Raw genomic sequence first — 26,255 nt, forward strand, 5'->3', positions numbered from 1 at the left:
GGAAAGTAGGCACCAGTCCCTGTGAGGCATTTTGGCAAGCCTCATTCTTTTTGATTGCTGTCTGTGACTGACTGTAGATAATAATACATAAGAAGTCTTGCCAAAGTATATGAAGAACTAGAAAATCTAATTGTATTTGTGTTTGTGTCCCTCTGTGTGTGTGTGGCATGTGTATCTGCTGCTACCTGATCTATCCAGAGGGGAAGCTTCTTGATGGTGAACATTGCACTGAAAGCTCCGACTGCTCCTGCATCCACTCTGGAAAACACTATCCTCCTGGCTTCACCATCTCCCAGGACTGCAACTCATGGTAAACTCCATGTTGCTCTAGATAAGTACTGCAAACCAGTTAGTGACTGTTTTAGATGATCTTTCTAGAAATCTCTGTCTCTAGTTTAAAAAAAAAAAATCCTTTCATTGGCAAAGGACCTACTCTCTTATTGGAAATGCCAGCCCCTTCTAAGAAGTGAGCTGTTTGCAAAGACAAAATCAGCTCTGCTTTTAAAGCAATATTTGATCTGATAGAACAATGTGAAGGTCATACTCCTTCAAACAGTAGAGAATACCTGTTTCCTGTGGATAAGACAGACCGGCAGGTTCCCATGTCTGGTTAGTGTCAGAGGTGGTGTCTTTGTTTTGACTTCCTACATTTATTTAACCTCTAAACCTGATTTCTTTCCAAGAGGAGTTAGCTCAGGCATGTCCTTGGAACTTTTCGCAAAGCTAAGGAATCTTCCCAGCTGCATGGCTCACAATTTTTCTTTCCCTCATGAATGCCAGCCTGAAGGGGAAGGCTAGCTCTCTAAGGAAAGGAAGGGGAATGAGTAATGTATTCCTGATCTGATTTTGTATAAGTGTGAACACAATTGTGGAGGGAGTTCAGACAACTCTGTGCCCAGACATTTCCAATTAGAGTACAGAAGAAGGACTAGGTGAAGGCCACCGTATGCAGAAGAAAGACGATCTATGCATCATCACTGTTAATCAGAAGTTTTCTGATTTTGAAAACTCTGTTAAACACAGAGCTTTGGTGGGGGAAAACAGAAGTTCTTCAGTTTTGCAACCATTCCAGCTCATATTACCAGCAGTTGCTGTCGAACGATGGTAAGAAGGGGTGGATATATCAAGGAACAAGGTTATGGGAGATGGAAAGGATGTTGGGGACTGGTCTAACTTCCCTGAAACAGGAGCCCATGTTTCAATTATTTGGGAAAAAGTTGCAATGGAAGACTTGAATTCATGTACTGTTGCCTAACTTGTCATGATATGTTTCCTAGCATTTGCCGACGTGGCACCTGGATCTGCAGCAATGGGGAGTGCCCAGGTACGTTGGCTCTACTCTTTTCAGGTTTTGACAAGTAAGCCTTGCCTACATCCCTCCCACTTACATCCCACTTATTTTTTTTGCACACAAAAAGTGAATCTGTCTTTGTTCTTACTTGCTTGCTCCAGTGCAATCCAGATGGGATCACACTTCTAAGTTCTTCTCGTGAGACAAGCCAGACATTGTACTATATGGTTTGTGTGTAGCAATGAAAAATCCTGTTTGGTGAGAAGAATGGTTCCTCTTTTGATTATTTAGTTTACCAAGATACAAGGTCTGTATGTTAGGAGGATTGGCTTTCAGGTAGAGGAACAGTGCTGGGTTTCTTTGACCAGGTACCATTCCCTATTTGATGGTCTGAATCAGCATACTTTTGTTGATGGGACTTTGAAGTACTGGGAGTAGATTGGATCGCTCTTTATACCCCATGGGTTTGGGCCCTAATGGTCATGTTACAGGTGAAGGAGCTACAGTCCCAGGGAGAATGTGGCTGCCCTGCCTTCTATGGGTGTTGACAGACTGGAGAGTTAGCTCTGCAGGTGTTCTTGCTCGCCTTCCTTCTACCCTACCTCCCAAACCCACCAGTACTGGTGGCTGCTGTCCCAGTTTTTCACCTACATGGGGAATGTGACTTTTCATGCTGTGCACTAGCCAGCAAAGTGCTGCCTTCCTTATTTCCTCCTGCTAGTTCTGTGGCCCATCCCCTGCCTCAGTTCCTGTGCTATGTTCAGCCACGGAAAGGCCTGCTTGACCTGAAACAGCATTTGACTCTGTGTTGTGCGTAGAAGTCTGTAAGGAGACAGCACAGCTCTTTATCTTGTTTCTTCTCCTTGTTTTAGGGAGCTAAGAGTGGAAGGGATGAGAAGGGAACTGTGGTTATGGCAGGACAGGAAAAGAGACAGCAGTTTTTTTGGGTTTGGTGGTTTTGGTTTGGTTTGGCTTTTTGAGATGAGAATCTGCAGTCCTCACAAATTAGGAGAATTACGTCAGTCTTAAAATGGCTATCAAAGTCTGTCTTTATTTTAACATTAGGCTTGCCTGACCCATCAGTGCTCCATTTCTTCCTGCTTTAGACTGAAAGAACACTTGCCCCAAAGTGTCAGCAGTAAAAAAAAAAAAAAAAAAAAGGGGGGGGGTGGAGGGGGGGTATGCAAACATTCAAAATAGAAATTACATTTTTAGTATGCTATGCCAAGCAGGACTGTGAGAAGCCCTGTGCTTGAGGTGTTCACTAGAGATCTCTCCAAGTGCAGGAAATCTCACTGTCTAAAATGCAAAATCAAGGGGACAGTCCCAGCTGATTGGTTATGTCTTTTAGCTAATGGGCAGCAACATAACATGTTTACAAACAAGAAATAGGTCTTTTTATGACTTCAGTTTTTACCTAGGTTATAGCTCTTAATGTCCTTGCTTTCTGGGCTACTATGAATACTATGTGGACCAAATTTTTGTCCTCAACTCCAGCCATATTTTCTTTATAGTGATTATAGAAACGAAGATAAGCCTGGTATTGAGGCTTGCAAACAGATGTTGATATACAGCTTTGTGCAAGAGGGAATATAGCATTGCTGAATTTTTCTGAGTTGGGAAGCTGTGACAAATGAACAGAAGTCAAAGAGAAAGCCAGCTTATTTTTGTACCTTCTGCCAGTATATCCAAATAACTTTTTATAGAATTATAGAATTGTTTAGGTTGGAAAAGAGCTTTAAGATCATCAAGTCCAACCGCTAACCTAACACTGCCAAGTCCACCACTAAACCATGTCCCTAAGCACCACGTCTACATGGCTCTTAAATACCTCCAGGGATGGTGACTCAACCATTTCCCTGGGCAGCCTGTTCCATCAGTGCCTGACAACCCTTTGGGTAAAGAAATTTTTCCTAATATCCAATCTAAACCTCCCTTGGTGCAACTTGAGGCCATTTCACCTTGTCCTATTGCTTGTTACTTGGGAGAAGAGACTGACCCTCACCTCTCTACGACCTCCTTTCAGGTAGTTGTAGAGAGCAATAAGGTCTCCCCTCAGCCTCCTTTTCTCCAGCCTAAACACCCCCAGTTCCCTCAGCCGCTCCTCATAAGGCTTGTGCTCTAGACCCTTCACCAGCTTCGTTGCCCTTCTCTGGACACGCTCCAGCACCTCCATGTCTTTCCTGTAGTGAGGGGCCCAAAACCGAACACAGAACTCGAGGTGCGGCCTCACCAGTGCCGAGTACAGGGGGACGATCACTGCCCTGCTCCTGCTGGCCACACTATTTCTGGTACAAGCCAGGATGCCGTTGGCCTTCTTGGCCACCTGGGCACACCGCTGGCTCACATTCAGCCGGCTGTCAACCAACACCCCCAGGTCCTTTTCCTCCAGGCAGCTTTCCAGCCACTCTTCCCCAAGCCCAAGCAATGCTATAGGCTTGTTGTGACCCGAGTGCAGGACCTGACGCTGAGCCTTGCTGAACCTCATACACTTGGCCTCGGCCCATCGACCCAGCCTGTCCAGATCCCTGGGTAGAGCCTTCCTACCCTCAAGCAGATCAACCCTCCTGCCCAGCTTGGTGTCATCTGCAAACTTACTGAGGGTGCACTTGATCCCCTTGTCCAGATCGTTGATAAAGATATTAAACAGAACTGGCCCCAGTCCTGAGCCCTGGGGAACACCACTTGTGGCCGGCTGCCAACTGGATTTAACTCCGTTCACCACAACTCTTTGGGCCCGGCCATCCAGCCAGGTTTTACACAGTGAAGAGTACACCCGTCCAAGCCATGAGCAGCCAGTTCCTCCGAGAGAATGCTGTGGGAAACAGTGTCAAAGGCTTTACTAAAGTCCAGGTAAACAACGTCCACAGCCTTTGCCTCATCCGCTAAGTAGGTCACCTTGTCGTAGAAGGAGATCAGGCAAGTCAAGCAGGACCTGCCTTTCGTAAACCCATGCTGACTGGGCCTGATCGCCCGGTTGTCCTGTTCGTGCCGTGTGACGGCACTCAAGATGATCTGCTCCATGACCTTCCCCAGCACCGAGGTCAGACTGACAGGCCTGTAGTTCCCCGGATCCTCCTTCCAGCCCTTCCTGTAGATGGGCGTCACATTTGCTAACCCCCAGTCAACTGGGACCTCCCCAGTTAGCCAGGACTGCTGATAAATGATTGAAGGTGGCTTGGTGAGCACCTCCACCAGCTCCCTCAGTACCCTTGCGTTGATCCCATCCGGCCCCATAGACTTCTGTGTGTCTAAGTGGTGTAGCAGGTCGCTAACCATTTCCCCATGGATGATGGGGCTTCATTCTGCTCCCCATCCCTGTCTTCCAGCTCAGGGGGCTGGGTACCCTGAGAACAACTGGTCTTACTATTGAAGACTGAGGCAAAGAAGCCATTAAGTACCTCAACTTTTTCCTCATCCTTTGTCACTATGTTTCCTCCTGCATCTAATAAAGGATGGAGATTCTCCATAGCCCTCCTTTTGTTGTTAATGTATTTATCGAAACATTTTTTATTCTTTTTTATGGCAGTAGCCAGATTAAGTTCTAGTTGGGCTTTGGCCCTTCTAATTTTCTCCCTGCATAACCTCACGACATCCTTGTAGTCCTCCTGAGTTGCCTGCTCCTTCTTCCAAAGGTCATAAGCTATTTTTTTTTTTTTTTTTTTTTTCCTGAGTTCCAGCTAAAGCTCTCTGTCCACTCAGGCCAGTCTTCTTCCCTGCTGGCTTGTCTTTTGGCACATGGGGACAGCCAGCTCCTGCACCTTTTCAGTTAAGCTTGTGCAAGACTGAAGGTTGTGTAAGTCGAGCTGTTGTACATGTATCTGCTAACAGCTACAAACTGTACTGAGACAGTATGGGAGGGCAGCAAAGCCTCCCAAAGTAGCAGTCCTTGATAGGAACAGTAGCCAAGCTTATATTGTTACCTGTCCTGTTTTGTCTCTATTTGAAGCAATATTGCAGCATATTTTTATTGTTGGTTGGTTATTTTTGCAACAAATATTTCTGAAGTCATGTGTCCCAGAAAGTTTATGTACTTAGCTCAAGGTAGTTCCATTATTTTTTTACCAACCTGTTTCTCAGGAAAGGTTTCTTTTATATTGTGGGAATAAATTGCCTAGCTGTAAGTTTGGTGATAAAGCTGGGTTCCCAGCTGGAGGTAGTGCTTCAGAAGGCAGTGCTGTGTCAGCCAACTAGCAATAGCTGGCTAACACTAGCAAGAAGCTCTCAAGCTGATATCATAATTAAATTAATTATGAAGGCAGTAGGTTTCAGGAAATCTCATGGGATGCATTACACCAAATGGAGTAGACAGAGGGACCCATAAGAAGACACTTTGCCGCAGGAAAGGAATTTCCTTTCCAGGAGCAATGCCAAAGGGCTGGGACTTGTCTTGGGTAGCAGTCCCTAGGTCCCCATGCTGCAAACCCGTCCTCTTGATTCCTAGTTGCAGAGAACGCCCTGGAAATCAAACTGCATGTAATATGGTGGGTTATGCCTGGTTTTCTTTAAATCTGTTCTCCACATCTGATAGCCAGTTAATTGACTCTGAAGTTGAATCAAATAACACTTGTTTTACCTTTGTCCAAGTTTAATTGAACAGAAAGTAGGATTTCCAGGGTGAGCTAGTAAATACCAAGCTGCCTGACTCTCCAGGGGATGACAAACATCCAGCAGGTGCTGGACTTTTCTTGGGGTGAATCAGAGCTGTGCAAGGCTGAGAATCCTCAGGATCTGTGAGGTGGTGCTTTAGCACAGGCTGGTTTAAGACTGTTAACACTGAATAATATGTTGAAGAGGGGAATTTCCACTGGATGTTCATTAGACAGATCTTATGTGGGACTCAAAGGCAGTGAAGAGAGAATAACTCATGGGGTTCACCTGCCAGCTTGTAGTATTTAACCATTCTCCATCCTTTGTCAGTGGATTGCCAATGTAGACCCAGCATCTGAATTTTGTTCTGGACAAGGAGGTCTTTGCCCGTCTCGTTTGCCGTGGGACCGTCTTTAAGTGTGATAGTCTTCTCATATGAAAGAATTTCTTTGCAAACTCTGTGAAGATGGAGCCTCCCTCTGTGTTTGCAGAGACCCTAGCGTAACAGGGTACTAAATCCCAGCTGTGGGATCTCAATACTGCCTTCCTGGAAGTGAAAAGCCACACCGCAGCAAAACATTTTAAGATGTTGATAGGTTTAAATAGCCTCTTTCTGTAGTAGAAGAGTGGGCGAGCCAGACTTCCACGTTATTCTGTAAGGATGTTGCTATTGTAACTATAGAATTATGTTTACCTTTATGCTAGTTATTTAAGATAATGGTTCAGATTAAAGTCCAGCATAAATCCTGCCCTTGGAAGAACTCCAACAGTGATTATCTTCCAGCTCTTTGTTCTGATAAGGTATTTTTACTTTAATGTTAGAATAACTTACTGGTATTCAAGGCAGCCCAGCAAAGGGATCAACACTTTTGGGGGGCTGTCTTCAAGGGGCCATTGCGAAGAAGGCTTTCAGACTGTTGCCTTCATAAAACCATACTGCAATGCTCTAAAACCACCGGTAGAGAGACAAAAAGGGGGCTTAATCTGCCAAGACACAACTGTGAAACACAGACTGAGAATGAGGCACCTCAGCAGAAGAGGTGAGAGTCCAACAAGTCTTGTTGCAAATTTTTATTTTCAACTCTGTAAAAACACCTTCATTCTGCAGCCAGCTCCATGGATGCAGATGTCCCCTGCTGGGCTAAGAAAAAGTGGACTTAAAGTGTGTTATGTCAAGGTGTTGCAAGCTCCTGCCTAGGAGTAAAAAGGCAACGTGTCCCGGTTTATTGAGCGTGTGACTAATGCTGGGTAATCCTAAGTGTCTTTCCCAGCTCTGCCAGTCTTAGGCATTAGTACTTCCACTCTCCGTGCCTCAGTTTTCCCATTGTATAAAAAGGGAAACTTAGTTCCTACATAAAAGAGAGTGTGGGTTGCTGTTTAAAATTGGTTAGTGCCACCAGCACCCATCACTTAGGTACTAGGTGTGACCTAGCCTGCGGAGAGCTTGAGTGACTGCGCTGAATTTCCAGGGCCACTGAGGTATAGAATCAAATCTGCTTCAGTGCAGAGAGCTGAGCCATTTGCTGACATCCTTGTGATCCTCCATTTGAAACATTATATAGGCTTTTCCGTAGGCATGAATTTCAGCTCGAGTGCGATTTATGCCATGTTCCCCAGCTTTTGTCGGCGCCTCTGTTGCTACTGGTAATGACTTACAGGAATAAACAGTGAGATAAGCATCTTGCTGGTGCTTTCTGGTCTGCACGGAACTTGGGCCTTGTGCAACGTGCTCCACTGGGCTGCTCTTCCCCCTCGGTGGCCTGCTGGGGGGACGGGCAAGATTTTGCTGGCAACTGGCACTGGGGTGATTAATGGCTCTCTACGTTTTTCAGGAGAATGCTCTGTCACCGGCCAGTCCCATTTCAAAAGCTTTGACAACAAGTATTTCACCTTCAGCGGGATTTGTCAGTACTTATTTGCCAAGGACTGCATGGAAAATTCCTTTTCGGTGATCATCGAGACCGTGCAGGTAACAGCAGCCTCTGCGCATGCTCTTGAGAGAGCGGGAAGGGCTGTGGGAGCATGATATGAATTGCAGATGCACAGGCCAACAAAAGTAATTTTCCTATGAAATAATTAGTTTAAATAACAGATGCAGTCTTTCTCCTTAGTTAATAAGTGTTTTGCTTCTCCTTGCTGCCATTCCCAGGAGCCTACCTGGAGATTGAGATTCGTAATGAGATTTGGAGAGCAAGCCCTCACCGCCTCTTTGCCAGCTGAACAAACAAATGCAGAGGAGGGTGCGTTCCTTGCAAAGCACCCTGAAGGCCGGTGCCTCGCTGGTGCCCGGGGGAAAAGACATTTCCTCAGACACTGAGCAGGGTGTGCTGGCAGAATAGTACCTTGGATTGCTTTCCATTAAGTCATGTTGGCTTGTGATTTCTGTTGCTCACTAGCCAGTCAGCAGCTCCTGACTTTCTTCATCATCTCCCCTGACGGATGAGCGAGAGGCAGCTGGAGAGAGGAAGGAAAGGGAGCCGGGCCAGCGTGGGGGGGGGGAAGGAGACCCTGGAGGGGGTGTCACAGGGAGGTTAACCTGGTCGTGAAATTAATTGACCAGTTGCTCATGGGAATAGGTGAACTAGCCTGGAGACCGAAAAGGGTACTGAATCAAGCAGAGGGGAAGAAAGGGAACAGAGGAGCTGAAGGCAGGGAGAGGTACGATGGAGTCAGGAGACTGACAGAAGCGGAGTATCAGCCTGCTTTGCAAGAGCAACAGAGACGTCACAGGCTTTGGAGAAACGGGGCGTGACGGTCTTACGCACCAACTACGTCTGTATCCTGCATTAGAGAGCTCTGATAATGCAGCTCTGAGGTCATCTCTGCTCCGGGACTTGCAGAACGGGTATTCACTGAAACTTCCCTTTTTGAAACCAGGGAGGAGACTCCTGGGGCCTGCAGTCCCTGTTGCTCATCCGGGTAAACCACAGTCGGGGAAAATAAATAGCACAAGAGTCTTGGGCAGTGTGAACCATGCAACTGTTCCCTGGGCTGATGGGCTGTGTGGGGCAGCGTGCCCCCGCTGCCCCTGGTGCAGCTGGGGGGGGCTGGACGCTGGTCACGGCTCCCGGGGGTCCGGCGTAAGGCCAGTGGATTGCTTTCCAGGCTCTGAGATGAGCGGATAGCTCCCTGGTGCATGATTAGCAGGATAACAGAAGAAAGGCTGCCAGCCTGGTGTTTGTGGGATGCAGAAACTAGATCTGTAAAACCATTGAGGCACTTAACTCCTCCCAAATTAGATGCCTAAATGCCTTCTGGGGGCCTGGGCCTAAGTCACTAATAAAGCAAAAACTTGAGGTTCAAGGCAAATTTTCCCTTCTCTGTAGTGTGCAGATGATCCTGATGCCGTGTGCACTCGCTCAGCTTCTGTCCGGATCCGGGATATGGACAACAGCCTCATTAAAATGAAACATGGAGGGGGAATTTCACTGAATGGACAAGACATACAGATCCCTTTGCTACAAGGTGTGTTTGCATGGGCGTGGGCTAACTCTGGCCAGCCACTGAAGGGGTGCTACTTGCTAGTGTTTTCTGGCATGCCTTAGCCCAGTTCAGTCAAAAGGTGTTTTCAATACCAAATTCTCACTTGCAGCCTCTTCTAGAAGCTCTGTCATTTCAGCTTCTTTCCAGGCAGCCAACACATCTTGGCTCAGCTCCTCTAAAATCAGGAGAATTAAGCTGGTCTGGATTTGTGAGATGTGATCTTGAAAACCACTGTTGGTCTATGCTTTTTAAAATTATTATTATTTATTATTTATCTAGAAGCTTGAAATCCCTCCAGTTATCTTGCAAACTGTCACAGTTAATGCCTGAGGTTTTGCAGAATGCACATATATCCTCTTCTAGGGCTCCTGAGTGCCTTAAGGCAGAGCCTATGGACATGTTCATACAGATGTAAACAGCTGGGCAGGCACAAAGCTTGGGAAGCGTGAAGTGGGCATTGCTGGCACCCCTTGGTTTGGCAGACCTGCATGCCCCCTGCTCTGTGGCAGCCACTCTGTTGGCCTGTTCAACACGACACAGCGGTCCTGGGCAATGGAACACCACATCTTGGCTTGACTGACTGACACTTTGTGGTTGTCTTAAGGTGCCCTCCGTATCCAGCGCACGGTGAGGACTTCAGTTCGCCTTACCTATGGGGAAGATTTGCAGATTGACTGGGATGGTCATGGTGAACTCCTAGTGAAGGTACTCTTTCTTTCTGTCTGTTTTATTTCTGCCTTTTTGCCCCCTCTTTCATCCCACCTAAACATGTACAAAGGTTTTCTTGTCTGAATTGAGAAATTGCTTTGTGTTGCATCTTAGAAATGCCATTCTCTTTTGCTACCCCCAGAGCGATATACAGGTCCTTTTGTATTCCAGAAACAAACATTTTCATCCTACAGCAGCTTGGTAGCTCCCCCCCCCCCCCCTCTTTTTTGTGCAATGACAGCCATTATTAACCATGAATAGTTTTGTGTTTTGTTCAGCAGATACCCTGCAAACTGGATTTTTGCTTTCATTTGCTTTGACTGTCCTGCCTAAAGCAATGGATTTGTATGACTTAAAATAAGGGAAGAATATGGCTCCAGGGACACAGTTACTCATAATTTCCAGGAAAAATCAATTAACTCATAGAAGATATGTTGCATGCTCCTTCTGCTGTGAGGAATGTTTAAAGTCACCCTTGATTAACAATTAGGGTTTGTCTGTGCTGCAGACCGCAGCGGAGTGTAGAAATACCCAAACCAGGTTAAAAAGAAATGAGCCTTAAGGGAAGCAGTCTGGCTGCAACAACAGAATGCTTTACAATTATTTGCTGTGGAATAGTCTCCTGATAGCTGATAAACCATCACAGCTTCTCCAGCTAAGCCATCTACCGCCCTCTTTGCTCATACAAGAGGCTGTTTTCTTTTGATCGGTAGGTCTCGGGTATTTGCTCCCTCAGGAGCATGAGTCTGCCTGTAGTGTTGCTTTCTGGTGTGATGACCTGCAGGCTATGGGTGCTAAGTCAGGGCGATGTGCTCCCGTGATGCTGGGCGGCTGCGGACCTGCGTGCTCCTGCCGTGTTTGCATGGACAGGTGCTTAACCACAGCCCAGCTGCCTTTGAGCCCCACTTGTAACAGGGGATCTGCAGCTGGGCCCTGTGTGGGGTGGTTTTGCTCACTGAGAAGAGTTTTTCCAAGAAAGGTAGTTTTCCTGGGGTTTTCTACCCAGCAGTGAGCGCTGCCCTCTCTGAACCATGGCATTGCTTTTGCACTCTTCTCGCCTGCTCCAAAATCTGGTTTAAATGTCACATCTGGCACAGTGTAAAGGTTCATGAAAGCTAGTTCGGAAATGAGTACAAGAGTTGAAAAGACAACAGAGAAGAAAAGTCGAGAATGATTTTAGAAAGCATCTGTGGTTTTGTTGTTTTTTCGATCTAGCCTGTATCTCTGTGCTCTAAGGGTCCTAGAAGTTGTTTTTGGGCTGAGAATAATTCAGTTCAGTCCCTTGGCACATCTGAGAAGTTTTGGCTCTCCTCAGTATTCAAAGTATTTTTCTGCCTGGTCAGAGACCCGTATAGCCTGGCAAATTCTTTCTTACAGTTAAAACAAATCTAATTTTCTGCTCCAGATCCTCTACCCATAAAAGCGGTGGAAGTTTCTCCAGTCATCTGCATTTATTCAGTTCTGCTCTGAACTCCTTCCCTCACTGGGTATCTAAAGCATCATTTTAATTGCTTCTGGAGAGTTAGTTTATGCTGGATTTGTAGACTGACCTGTTGCCAAGTATTTCTGACAATTGGGGGAAGTGATACACTTCCATTACCTTGGCCAGACTTCTGGTAAAAATTCTTTCTAAGTTCCTCAAGAAGGCTCCCCTTTCTGTGACCACTTGATATTTGTGATTCGAGCTTCCACTCGAAAATATGTCAGAATTTGGATTCATATGACTCATTGTCCATCTGCAGAGTACGTGAAAAAGTAACTTCCTTGGCCATCGGAGTAATAAGGATACGTATCCTCTAATAATTCCTGGTTGTTCCTTTCAATGCTCCATACTTACACTCTGACAACTGTGTTCGAAGGGAGGGTAGTATTAGGTTATATATTGAAGGATGCTTTTATTTTTAATTATACAGAAAACCAGTTTTCTTCAAAAATGTGTTTTTCTAGCTTTTTTGGTTCTGTTTCGCTCGTTACTCCTGCCAATCTGACTAAAGTAGCACTCTCTAAATGCATACAGAGAGCTACTGTAGCATTAAAACACTGAGTCAGCTCCCAAGGACAGTTGGTAGTACTTGTGATGTACCAGGTCTTTACTTCTAATAAAAACAGACATTTCCTACTAGAATAAAAGATACTGGTGCCTTTGTGTTGCAGATGTTGCTTATGAGAGTTCCCCCTGTTTACCTCTAAGTTTAGGGTCCCATTTCAGCTGTCCTTTGATTTGCGGCAAGAATAAGGCAGGGTGAAAAGTACTTCTGCTATGTGGGTTGTTTGCAATGCCGCTTTTAGTGTGTCATAAGTTTCTCTAGGCAGGAGGAAGCTCTAATGTGAGTAATGTAGCTTCAGGGGTAGTAGTCTCTTCCTTATTTTATTAATGGTCCTTAATGTTGAAGGAAACAACTCCTCCACCCTTGCCTCTGTTTTGTGACAAAAAAATCTGTTTAAATTTTCTTCATCTTCAAATTTTCTTTTAATATGTGAAATGGTTTCAGATGCAGTATCTTTTCCCAAATTACCATTGGAAAGATACTCATCTCACCATATTAAAAAATGCAACCCCCGCTGTTGCCCTGTTCATTTATATGAATGAAGGGGAAAAATGGGGAAAGGCTAAACTGGAGTGCTGATCAAGGCACATAAGCAAGCCATTTTTCTCCTAGTCACCTTCAGTTACCATCTGAAATTATCACTGTACCGTTCAAAAATTGTCCTGCTGCTACTAATAATAGCATTTTTGTTAGAGGTTTAAAAATGTAGTACAATGAAATTGTGTTTATAATATTTTAATGTGTATTTGAGAATTTCCATGATTGTTAAATTGTGTATGGTTCATTCTTCAGAAAACCTTGCTATACAGTGGTGACCTGTTCTGGAGGATGACCAGGCTAATATTGTGTTCCTTAGCTGTCTCCAGTCTATTCCGAAAGGACGTGTGGGCTATGTGGAAATTACAACGGTAACCAAGGGGATGATTTTCTTACACCTTCTGGCATGGTGGAAGCTCTTCTGGAAGATTTTGGAAACTCCTGGAAGCTCATCTCAGACTGCCAAGACCTGTTAAAACAAGACAGTGACCCCTGCAATCTCAATCCTCGTTTAGGTACTGAACTCCATCCAAAATTAACATGTGCAGCAAACTGTGATCTTCCATTTTACAAAACAAACATAAAAATAAATTAAAAAAAAAAAAAAGAGAAGAAGCTAGTGTTGCTTACACTACCAATGGGGTGGCTGTAATCTCTGTTTAAAAAAACCCCCAACAACAAACCAACAAAAAACCCAAATGAACAGAGACGCTGATTGATGCAGGCTTCCTAAGGAAAACGTAATGTGTTGTGAAAATTAAACCCAAAACTCAGTAATCTGGGATCATGCTGCTGTTCAGTTTGGACCACAGTCAGAATTAGACCATCGTAGCCACAGCACAAACTTGTGCCACTGAAACTACTTAACAAGTGATAGCAATACTGTGTTTATCCTCTGGGTGGACAAAACACCTGTCCTCTTCACCCCTCTGTCCTTACACCTTATACACTTTTCCTGATCCCTCGTCTCCCTTCTTTTACTGCATCCCAACAGACAGCCTTCCTCTTTCTCTCCATAGTGCTTGGCTGTCCTGGTTGGACATGGGGAGAAATTCTCAGAGCAATTTTCTTGTCCCAGGTGTTACAGCAATCTGATTTCTGGGAGGAGCAAGTACACAGAAAATTTTATGGCTGTAGATCAGAGCAGGCACTGGTGATTCATGAGTGTAGTGCAGCCTAGGAGGTTTAATTTTGCAAATATAAAAAGCAGCAGAAAGCAGAGGCCCTGTAAAAGGAAGTACAGCACCAGAAATAGTGGTAACAAAATATAAAAGCATTGCTTTTCCTTGATTTGTTTTACTAGTGAAACATTATTCTTTTAGTGGAGCTCATGACCTCTGAGCTATGATGCTATCTATGCCTACTTGATCCTATTTTATTCTTCTGTGGTTTTTTTTGTTTGGTTTTTTTTTGTTTTGTTTTGTTTTTTTTCACAAAAGAATAAGAAAATGCTTACTGTGGCTCTTCTAGCTTTTCTTGAAAAGCCACTGATTGATTCAGTGTAAGCGTGTAATTTTTCTCTTTTTAGCCAAATATGCTGAGGACTCCTGCTCAATTCTGATGTCTTCTGCATTTGAACCCTGTCACCATGAAGTCAGTCCCACTCCCTATGTGAAGAACTGTCGTTTTGATGTTTGCTCCTGCTCCAATGGCAAGGATTGTTTGTGCTCTGCTATTGCGAATTACGCAGCAGCCTGTGCTAGGAAGAGTGTCCTGGTCCAGTGGAGAGATCCTGACTTCTGCCGTAAGTGAAATGCTACTAAAGCCGGCTTATTTTCCTTGTCCCAAAGGAATTTCTTGGCAATGTCAGATGAGAAATCTAGAATGAGATTACTTCTGCAAGGTGCCAGATATTTCTTATGGGAAATGATGAGAGAGTACATCTTTCCTCCACTCTAGCAACGATGCAAAAACTGTTCACAGAGACTGCTGAGCAGTGGGGGAGAGAAACAGTCATCTGACATACCTCAGCAGAACTTTTGACTGGATTTCCATTTTCAGCTGCATTTAAGTTTCAGCTACTCACTTGGAAACTTTCTGAATATCCCAGGGCAAGAATCTCCAAGTGATTTGCAGTAATGTATCAATTGCTTTTTTGGCACTTCCTTCTTTTGAGGCCCAAGCTTCCCAGCTCTTGACCTTGTCAATGGCGCCTGACTTTAGCCAAAGTTGAGGGTATGGAGGAAGCACAAAGGCAAGTGGTATCATAGAACAGAATCATACAAGTATAGACAAACTTATACGAGAAGGGACCTCTGGCAGTCTTCTGGTACCACCCTTGCTCATAGCAGGGCTAACTTGGAGCAGATTGCCTGGGGGCTTGTCTGGACAGGTTTTGACTATCTCTAAGGATGGAGATCCCACAACCTCTCTGGTATCTCTCTCTCTCTCTCAGCAGTTTGATTATCACCCTGTCAGTGCAGTGGTCTGAGATCTGTGTCAGATCTCATTTCGTGTACACCATTCAGCTAGTGGGTGAACAACATTTTTCCAACTACATATGACCTCATTTCCTTCTTCTCCTTGTAAATTCTAGCATGATGTGGCCGCTGGTTCAAGATGAGATCCTGAACCATGATCAACAGGCCGTGGGTGGCAGCACTGAGCTAGGCAAACAAGAACTTTTTGGCATTTTGTGTAGACATTTAACTCCTATGAGAGTCAGTAAGAGTTGAGTTTTGAATTCCCCTGAGGATTGTTTGAAGGATGCCACCTGTAATAAATGGCAACCCTGGTTCAAGAGCTTGCAGTCTAAAAGATGAGATATTGCAAGAGGATAGAACAAAAATTCAGACTGCAGGTTTGGGTTACAGAGGTGGGGTAACAAAAAGAACAGGATGTTTTTGCATAGATCAGTCTAGTGCAAGAGTAATAGCTAAACTGCCAAGAAGCTGGAGCAGAAGCTGCCAAAAACTTTTATTTCTTTTCTTTTTCTGTTAGGTCAATGTGGTAGGCAAAAAATCCATTGCAGTGGAATTTTGATGGAACACTTTTCCCCATAAATATTTGTGAAATGGATGTTTTTCCATTTTTGTGAACAACTTTGCTATTAAGGAAAGAAGACAATTGAAAATTTTGGGAAAGCCTGTATGCTTGGCAGCCTTCCAGATCTGTTATGCTACTTCTTCCCAAACAGGGGGTGAGAAAAATATTTATAACCTGAGTGTGTAGAAACTGGGAGAGAGAGAGAAAGAGAGGTCGCTGGCCTTCCACCTGGTGGGGTCTGTACCTGTAAGGTCAGTGACTACAGCTTCTGCAAGCTGGAGAGTATTTACTGCGAATGAGAACAAAACCAGTTTATGTTAAACTGCTGCATGGTTTCATAATGTTTTACCGAATTTATGTAAATGTTCAGATAGTGGAACAGTAATGTAATAAAAATCCTTTTAAAAATGTGCAGGTCTGGAGGCTGAAAGAAAGAGCAGCGATAATGCACCATCGTTCTTTCTGTAATTGAACAAGTCAATTTTCACAATTAATCTTTAATAGTGCAGAGCTGCTTCCTCCTTTCTGTGCATTACAGAGCGCTTTATGCTCTCATAAAGTGACGATTTCCCTGATTGCAGATCCATCAGCCCCCATTAAATAATCTTGATGTCCTCAACGTCTCCTGTCACATGAAGGAGAACAATCCCTCTTTTAATGGGCTTGAGATGTGAATGTGCAGGTTGTGTAATTTGTACTGATGGCCTAGTGCATTGAACACATGCTCTGCTCCTGCCGCGGTCAACAGAGATTTAGTTTCTTGGGAAATGACTTGACAAAACCGGTTTGCTTGATTTGAAGTAGATAACCACCAGGGAGGTAAATTGTTAGCGTAGCACAGCATTTCTGCTGCGTGTCAAGCTAACAAATGCATTGATCTCCCACATCTTTGAAATTATTTTAGTTGCAGTTTGATTGTTGAGGAGGTGACTTGTACCCTTGCAGCCCACCGCGGATAAGCAACAGAGCCAATCTCTTCATGCTGCATGGAGGGAGCAGATAGGCCATACTGTGAAGGGCTGTCTCGCTCATGCACATGCATGTAAAAAACTGGGTAAAAAAACTGGCTGGATGGCCGGGCCCAAAGAGTTGTGGTGAACGGAGTTAAATCCAGTTGGCAGCCGGCCACAAGTGGTGTTCCCCAGGGCTCAGGACTGGGGCCAGTTCTGTTTAATATCTTTATCAACGATCTGGACAAGGGGATCGAGTGCACCCTCAGTAAGTTTGCAGATGACACCAAGCTGGGCAGGAGGGTTGATCTGCTTGAGGGTAGGAAGGCTCTACCCAGGGATCTGGACAGGCTGGGTCGATGGGCCGAGGCCAAGTGTATGAGGTTCAGCAAGGCTCAGCGTCAGGTCCTGCACTCGGGTCACAACAAGCCTATAGCATTGCTTGGTCTTGGGGAAGAGTGGCTGGAAAGCTGCCTGGAGGAAAAGGACCTGGGGGTGTTGGTTGACAGCCGGCTGAATGTGAGCCAGCGGTGTGCCCAGGTGGCCAAGAAGGCCAACAGCATCCTGGCTTGTACCAGAAATAGTGTGGCCAGCAGGAGCAGGGCAGTGATCGTCCCCCTGTACTCGGCACTGGTGAGGCTGCACCTCGAGTTCTGTGTTCGGTTTTGGGCCCCTCACTACAGGAAAGACATGGAGGTGCTGGAGCGTGTCCAGAGAAGGGCAACGAAGCTGGTGAAGGGTCTAGAGCACAAGTCTTATGAGGAGCGGCTGAGGGAACTGGGGGTGTTTAGGCTGGAGAAAAGGAGGCTGAGGGGAGACCTTATCGCTCTCTACAACTACCTGAAAGGAGGTCGTAGAGAGGGGGGGTGTCAGTCTCTTCTCCCAAGTAACAAGCAATAGGACAAGGTGAAATGGCCTCAAGTTGCACCAAGGGAGGTTTAGATTGGATATTAGGAAAAATTTCTTCACCGAAAGGGTTCTCAAGCATTGGAACAGGCTGCCCAGGGAAATGGTTGAGTCACCATCCCTGGAGGTATTTAAAAGATGTGTACATGTGGTGCTTAGGGACATGGTTTAGTGGTGGACTTGGCAGTGCTACGTTAACGGTTGGACTTGGTGATCTTAAAGGTCTTTTCCAACCAAAATGACTCTATGATTCTATGTCTCATGTGTATATATATCTGTATGTATATATTGTTTTGTGGCAAAAGGGAATCAGTCAACAGGTCCCTAGATCTTTCTTCAGGTTTTAGGACGTGTTGATAAGCCTCTTTTCCTTAATGTGGTGGTCTTGGGGTAGTTTATTGTCTTTGCATAGCTTCTGTGAGAGGATTTGTATAGGATACCTCTAAGAGTCCTGGAGTGAGGAGTAGGGAATTAAGGGCAGGCTCTGAGCAGTATTTGAGGATGGCTGCATCGCATGGTGGGGCTCAGCATGCTGGCTGGTGCTGGTGGAGCAGCTGTGTTAAATCTAGTCCTGACAGAGTGCATCTTCACCCAGAGCCTCTGACCTAGGTGTGATTGTGTTTTCACCTTGTGCTACCTGAGAAACTGGTCAGGATTTATTCCTCTTTCATTCTGGGTTGAAAAACCACCCACAAGAAGCTGGATGAGCTATCTGATGGATACACATTTTTCCAATGCTTTCCCACTATTTCCCATCTTATACCTGGGACAGGCTGACCTTCAGAGCACAGCACTGAGCTGTTTCAGTTTTATAACAGGCATCCGTAGAGACTAGATGCACCTTGCTTTTTCCTCTCATTTTCCTGGCAATAACAGCATGGTTTTTTTTTTTGTTTGTTTTTTTTTTTTTTTTAAGTGACAGAGTATTACAAAGTGTACAGACAGCAGTCCCCTCCCAGGTCAGTTGTCTTGCCTTTTTGCTGCTAAAAACAGATGTTGCTGGGAGGTGATGGAGCAGTGTATTGGGACTTGGAGTGTGAACATGGCATTGGGTAGCGTAACTGGAAAAACGGGATGTTTCCAAAATCTTAGGAAGTGCATGGGCAGGTAAGATGAGTTGCAAAGTTTTAGTGAAGAAAGGGATCTACTGCAAAGTTGTCCCTGTGGGCAGGGAGTGTTATCACTGACTAGAAAGTAGGGCAGGTTGTTGGGCTCAGTTATCCTATCCTTTTTGGATCTTGAAACTCTAGTAAGGTGTACCCGCCTGAAATCTGCCAAACCAGTTCCTTGTTTCCAGAGGTTCCTGTGTAGCAAATTGTAGTTTTGTTTGAGGCTTCATGGTTGTCCTGCTTGCACATGCCTTTAGTGATGAAAGTTACTTTTAAAATGGTACTCAGCCCTGGGCTGTGCCTGTTCAGAATTTGATTTACTGCAAACATCGTGTTTATCTAAATTAGAAGCACTGTTCTGTGAATAGCTGCCAAAGACTCCTATAACTGTGAGTGAATCTATCGTTTACTTATGTCTGAGTTAGGAGATACTTACTTTGCCTACTGTGCTGTTGAGCACACATAACTTTCTTGGGCTGTGTTGTGAAAGGTACATTAAATAGGGCACAAGACCCAAACTTGGGAGATCTTTGCCCTGAAGAAGGCTTCAAGTCACCTTAGATGCCTCTGGGCTGGATCCTCAGGTTAGGGGCTTGTGCTCCCATGTATGGGACTTCACATGCCTCAAGAGAAGTTGGGGACATGTTGGTGCAACCACGCCTCTCTTCAGTAAGTAGAAGTAATTCTTCATTTCGGAAGAATTTTGTGCAGGTAAGCATTAGATGTTGGTTAGCATGTAGGCCTTGCTTTGTTAGTCTCAGTGTTAGTTCAGCCCTGCTAGCAGCTTGGGCTTGCTATAGTTTTTCTTTTACTGCCATTGCTGCTACAGTTCCCAGGGGTGTGCACTCACAGACGAGTGGGTAGGGATTATCAGATCATTCTGCAGGGATGACCAGAGGAAGCGCTTTCTCTGCAACCCCTTGATCTTGGTTTTAGCACAGTACAAACGTGCCAACTTTTATTTGCAGCTGCTTCCCTCACTCCGCTGAACATCCTACCACATCACCTTACAACTCTGAGCGTTTGCTTTGGAAGGTTGCTACAAACGACAGGTTTTGTAAATCCTGGTTATCAGGAGGCCCGTTAAAAGCCCCTGATAATACTCCCTTGCTTTCTCCTCTTCTGCAATGTGTTGTCACAGCTGCCACCTAGTGCCGATGCTCAGGTATGCAGAGGAGATTGCCTCAAAATCAGTGCTCTAGAACTAAGTGGAAGTTTTATAAACAAAGAAGCTAAAATGGCTCCAAAGGCCATAATTAGGTCTCCATAAAAATGAATTTGTCATCAAATATTGTTAGTACCCAAGGTTTGGCTCCGTGATCACTGAATGGCTTCATTATTTGCACCTGTTTCCACAGAAATCACTGAGAGCTGCTGGGATGTGAGGCTTTAAACTATTGCAGCACCTGCTTATCAAGGCAGAAATCTAAATTTCTACTTATTTTGACCACATTGTCCCTAACGATGTTGCAAAGGAAGAGGAGTGTGAATGTATACATGACACTTGTAATGCTCCTAGCTTGTAGATCCAAGTAATAGCAGAAGTTGGACAGAGCCCGTATTTTTCATTCTGGATGAAATTTTGTGGATAGATTTCCATTGCAGGGGTTGCAATCCAATCCTGACATTTACTGGGAACTGCGTGTAGTAAGGTTTTGCTTGTGTATATATAAGCAGTGCCCTAGGCTTCACTGGTGCTGCAGTTAAGGAGGGACAGTGTAATACAGGCCTTCATCGATAAGTAAATTGAGTAAATACATTTCAATCTCCAGCTTCCCAGTCTGGTTTAGGCAGCTCTTCCTTTAGTTGGCTTTGGATCAAATGCCAGTCTCCCTGACATGCACATCATTCAACAGCAATGACCTGTCCTGAAGGCCAAGTGTACCAGCAATGTGGGTCGCCGTGCAACCAGACCTGCAGATCTGTCTCCTACCCGGACGAGGACTGTGATGAACTCTGCGTGGAAGGATGCTACTGTCCCCCCGGGCACTACCTGGATGAGCATGAGCAGTGCGTGCCAAAGTCCCACTGCTCTTGTTACTATGACGGTGAGATCTTCCAGCCAGAGGATGTCTTTTCGGATCATTACACCATGTGGTAAGTGCGTTGTTCATAACTCATCCCTACACACTGTGGCTCAAAATTTTTGGATAGCCTGAGTGGTTAACTGGTTCAGTTCCTCAGATCCTTTAACTCCACTGAAACTAGTTTAAAAGAGGGCAAGAGTTTGCCTCCAACAAACCAAATGTGAGTTTTGCCGTTGCATTTCTACCCATATAATTTTAAATACCACCTCAGACAACAGTACTGTTCCATGAACAGTTCCTGCCAGTTTGAAATGGAGTTTAATTACTGACAATAGGTACTTTGTAGGCTTTTAAAATGTCACTTTAATGTACTGAGATACATTTCTTAAATGTTAAAACCTAATTACCTCTATCAAAGATACAAATATTAAAAAGTGTTTCTAATTATTAAATTGAGTAGCAGTACGCTTACAGTAGGAATGTAATTGCTGGGCGGCTCCCAGCAAGCCCAGTTTTGGGAACAGTGTCTTCTCCTTTTCTTCTCTACCACAAAAGTCTTTAAGTTGCAGGCACTAAGTGGTCCCTTACCTCTCTCCACAGCAGACCTGACTATTTTCTTGCCCAGCTTTATGCCTGTGCAGATGCATTGGATTCAGTGGGACAGGGCTAGCATACAGCTGGGTTACCATGCTAGTATATCCCTGGAACTATCTTAAGGAAGGTTTGCCTTTAAGGTTGATAAGCACAGTGGATGGAGAGCAACAGATCAGCCCCAATGAGAGGTGCAATTTTGGTACTCTGACAAGTTCCCTGTGGGCCTTTCTGAAAACAACAGTGTGAGTGAAAGCTAAATGTCACTTTGTTAAATATAAGCTTTATTTGTTTTTCTTAGCTATTGTGAAAATGGTTTCATGCACTGCAGTACAAACAGAGTTCCTGGTGCCTTCCTGCCAGATGTTTTCGTTGATGAGAGGCCATCTGCCAGAAGTTAGTATGCCTTAAAAAAATTAATATTTTTTTCTGATTTTTTTTCTTTTTTTTCTTCAGTCTCTTAGCAATCTAGAATAGGGAAGAAGTACTAGAGGTTTCAGTGGCTGGTAATGTTGTGAGTCTTTTTCTAACCTTTTTTTTTTGTTACAGGATAGAAACAAAAAGTTTGTGTGGGAGGGTGCAGGGCTCATTGTGTCCCACCTCTCAAAATTATAGCTAGCCACTGCAGTGTCTCTTTAGTTGTAGAGGTTAAGGGGTCCCTTAGCGATGATCTGAGGCCCCCAGCTGCTATTTGAGGATCACACCCCATCAGTAACTAGCTAGCTTTATACCTCCTGCTTCTAACTAGTAGGTTGCAAGCTCTCCTTTCTGGTGCAGATCAAGCTTTTTGTGGCTTGAAGGTTAGAGTGCTGCCAGGCACTGAGTGTGCCCTCCAGCCACCAGGCATCTTGCAATAAAACCTCCTGGAGACTGATAACTGCCTTGCAGAGCTAGGCACTGCATTGGAAAATAGGACATCAGTGGTCTGGGATTTTTTGAGGTTCCCCACTGATATATGGATGAAGTTTACAGGATTGCGATGGGAGAGGGGGTCTTGGCAGACCACCAGTAATGGTGTCACTGGTTGGCCCCCACTGTCCTTCAGGTGAAGCCTTCTAGGTGTATATCTCACCAAACTCTTCCTGTAATGTTTTAAGACATAATTTTCCTGATACTAGTGCGTTAAGACTTAAAAAAAAATCTGAGAGGCATATTTCTAGCATCGCTTGAAATAATAACCTGGAGTTTCTTGGGAAATCCTGATCTTCTATCAGAACCTGAGTTCTCAAGAGTTTGAAAACTTTGTGTTTAAGCTAAGGGCATTGTTATTATGTCACTCCGTATTGGAAGTGAGTCTAAACACAATAATAAATGGTGCTGCTGCTTCTCAGAACATCGATTTTTGTGCTGACATTGCTAGTGTACACTGCTGATAGGTTGAAATATGTTTCGCACTGAAGTGTGCTTGTAGCCCTAGTGCAATCTGGAATTGAACCCTTGTGCAGCTCCTTTTGCTTCCGTGTTAGAATACATGATTTTATGGTAGCCTAACTGAGGTCACTTCATTGGAAGTGGGGACTGTTACCTTTACAATGTCATGCATAGTGGTGTAGTGGGTGTTGCTCCATTCTATATCCTAAGTTAGTTTTTTAATAAAAATGTTGATCCATCCTTTAGAAAAATACTGTGCTAACAATACTTGAGTTCTAACTGCAATTTTTGTAAATTTTTTTTTTTAAAGTAAAAAGGAGCTTGACATGCAGATTCCCCATGGAAAGACTTGTCTGTCCTGCAAACAACCCAAGAGCTGAAGGGTTGGAGTGTGCCAAGACTTGCCAGAATTATGACTTGGAGTGCATCAGCCATGGCTGCATATCTGGATGCCTCTGTCCAAAAGGGATGGTAAGCAGGCTCCTCTTTGTTTCCTTGCCTTCATTTTTTTCCTACCAGCAGTCTTCTTGCGGCTTGGAAATACGTGTTTGTGAAGTATTGACTCTGCCAAATTGTGGCTGGTTTAAAATATGTATATTAGTATATCTGCATAGATGAAGTTTAGCTTGTAATAATAATTGATAATCAAAAAGCCAAACCCCACTTTTTTAAGAACAATTTATGTCTTCCTTCAACTTGCCTCCAACACTCCTCCTCAGTCTTGCTGAACTTCCCTAGTCAGAGAGACAGAAGTACACAGGCACTCATACCCCGAATACCCACTCCATATCCAGCCAAACCCTCTTGCTGATACTAGTTGCCTCCTTGTCAAGTCTCCATCTCTGCTGCTGCTTTCCTGTGTGTTGTACCAAACTGAGAGTTCCCCATGAGAAGGAACATGGGACATGAAACCTGCTAAGATGATGCCACAGGGTGTCCTGGAGTTACAGATGGTGTGCTGAGCATGCTTTTTTCACTGGTAAGATGCATTCTGGAGTCCAGGGTTATGTTTCCCTGCAACCCTCAAATTTAATTATTAGTTTAGTCATTTTTAAATAGAGCAAATAGTTATTTGCTAAGCCAGTGACTGTGAACTTAATGTCAATTTAGAGCCCTGATAAAAAGCAGATGGAGTAGAATATAGACAGCAGATTGCCGCTGTTGTTCTCTGAGCAATAGAAAAAAGCATCAGTGTTCAGTGCTGTGCAGTGCACTCTGGGCAGGCGAAGAGCTGTGCATGGGATCTCACTGGGGGCTGGAGGGTATAGTCCCAGGCATCCCGTGAATAGGATCGAAGTGGAGTGCATGGTACACTCTCTATGAAGTTAAGTAAATGGCACTTTTGAGTTCTCTGTCCAGGAAAACTGCTGGGATTAAGCAGTTTCAATGCGTGAAATGCGGATGAACATACCTAGTAGATGTTGGAAAAAGAGAGCTGGGGTTGTGTCTTTATTTTGTTTGAGGGCTAAAATACTCTAAAACTGTGAGACTTTATTTGATACCTGTGGTACTTAGAGACGAGCTGGTAGTTTTCTGACTCAGAGGGTCATGTGGTAAAGCAAGATGTTTTCAAATGCTGCAACCCAGGAAGTCTAGAAATGCAGAGGATTACTTTTTTTTTTTAATCTTTTATACATGGTCCAGGTTCAGGCTCAGATTAATATTCACTGGATGTTGACTGTTAGTAAATGAATATGTGGGTTATTACTTCTAGGGTTGAGATACATGTTTGTGTTTAGGCTTCAGCTCTAATGAAGTTACTTCAACCACTAGTTTAAATTCCACTTAAAAAAGCAATTAACTTTACTTGGAACTATATATTTTTATAAAGGTATGTTGTTTTTTCCTCTTCTGTATGAATACAGGTGTCTTCTCCCCCCAAATTCCTTCCATTGTCTTACTAGGAACGACTCCCTCCCCTGCTGAATTCTCATAATACAGTAATTTCTAGCATTAATATTAATGTATTTTTTGAACATTGCTACCATATTTTGCTGATAAACACACATTTATGTAAATAGATGCTACTCCAGAATAAAATGCCTGCTGTAGGCAAAAACTCAGGCTTGTGAAATGTCTTGTAGGTACAAAGTGAAAAATACAGAATAGAATTTGAAGGCATCCATATCAGCATTGAGCAAATGTTCACCATGATTTTAAAAACAAGTGTTGCTTCTTTTCACATTTCAGTTTTTAAATGTCTTTTCTTTTAGAGAAGAATATTCCTAAATAGTAGTGTGATAAGTGAACTTAAAGTTTGTGTACTTGTAAAGTTCCAAGAGCTCCAGTGTGAATAGGTCTTTCTCTGTACATAACATTCAGACCTCTTTGATACGGTGAAGGGGCTTGAGATTTGGTTTCAGTTCCAGAATATGGTAATAGTACACTTTAGAGATAATAATGGAAAACAATTTATGATAACTACTCAACAGGGGAAAAAAAAAGGGGGGGGGGAGGATGGGGACGGGACAGACACACACCCCCCCCCCCCCCCCCCAAACTCCCCCGAATCAACTTCCTAGTAATTAACCTTCATGTTTAGCATAGAATTTCATATGGCTTTTCAATAGGTTGGAACTATCATTCAAACAATTGTTTCATCAAATTCTTGCCAGGAGAAGCAGTCTTTGGCATTTTGGAATTGGAAACTCCAGTTGACTCTGCAGTGATGTGAAACATGCCCCTGAACTCAACAAGATGGTTTGTCAGGTTTTGGATAGAAGAATTGGGCCCAGTTTTTTTTTTTTGTTTGTTTGGGTTTTTTTAAATGAGTAAAATAAGTTCTTTGTCCACTAGATGACAGTATGGTTCAATCTTCCAGTACACTCAGTCTATAATTGCTCGTTTTCATTGGCTTCCAGTCTGGCAGGGAATAAAAATTGTAAGATTTGTGTTTCTCATAGCCACGATGGGAGAAGCCAGTATAGAGCCGATTTGGTTGTAAGCACGGCTATGCGAGGGCAGGACCAAGCTCGGTGCTTTCATTACGTGGGTGCCCTTTGCCATGCATTAGGCTCCTAGCTTGGGGTTCCACAAGACCTGCCAGCTTGTTATCAAAGAGCAGTTTCCTCCTTGTCACCGATAGGTACCTAACCAGGATGGTTTGGGGGGGGCTTTTTCCTTATTTCTTCATTTTGCAACGTGCTCCCAGTATCAGTTGCCAAAGACAGAAGGGTTTGGGGTGGTGACGAGGTTTTCCTTACCATCCTGCCTCTTTCTACCTTAAAGAGTCTGGGCACACCGAGGTAAAGCACTACAAAGTCTGCGTTCTCCAGACTTGTACCAACAGAGCTGAGCAATAAAGGGACCGGAAAAAGGTATTACTATTTCTTTTACTGGTCAGTCTCCCCTGTTGGTGTTCTGTAATCCTGCTTAATTTACAAGCGCTCACGGAGGTGAGCTACTGTTTGTAGGAATGTCTGTGGGCAGTAACAGGTTACCAAACATTTATGGGAATAAATATTTGCACATATCATCACTCTGGAAGATATTGTGCCATTTTACTGAAGATTTTTTCTTTTGTGGTACAGTAGCATATAAAAATTATGAATGGTCATGGATAACTTATTAGCGAAAAAAAATTCATCTTCTTGCTTCTCTAAAATAGTTTATAGCATCAGGAAGCACAAAGATACATAGTTTACATAAACAACTCTCCA

The 26,255-nt window shown here is 44.1% G+C and overlaps 1 protein-coding gene across 1 annotated transcript in view; it reads left to right on the forward strand.

The window, feature by feature from the left end:
* Positions 1–26,255, forward strand: part of VWF (von Willebrand factor) — a 146,041-nt gene that overhangs the window by 26,053 nt on the left and 93,733 nt on the right. The window contains exons 9-18 of the mRNA XM_052790174.1: positions 199–310; positions 1,278–1,324; positions 7,714–7,850; positions 9,208–9,346; positions 9,969–10,069; positions 12,977–13,172; positions 14,186–14,401; positions 20,464–20,704; positions 21,527–21,621; positions 22,907–23,067. Of these exons, the coding sequence (XP_052646134.1) occupies positions 199–310; positions 1,278–1,324; positions 7,714–7,850; positions 9,208–9,346; positions 9,969–10,069; positions 12,977–13,172; positions 14,186–14,401; positions 20,464–20,704; positions 21,527–21,621; positions 22,907–23,067 (1,445 nt within the window). The remainder of the gene's footprint in view (positions 1–198; positions 311–1,277; positions 1,325–7,713; positions 7,851–9,207; positions 9,347–9,968; positions 10,070–12,976; positions 13,173–14,185; positions 14,402–20,463; positions 20,705–21,526; positions 21,622–22,906; positions 23,068–26,255) is intronic.

The sequence above is a fragment of the Harpia harpyja genome, chromosome 6 (assembly GCF_026419915.1).
Source record: "Harpia harpyja isolate bHarHar1 chromosome 6, bHarHar1 primary haplotype, whole genome shotgun sequence".
Classification (NCBI taxonomy): Eukaryota; Metazoa; Chordata; class Aves; order Accipitriformes; family Accipitridae; genus Harpia; species Harpia harpyja.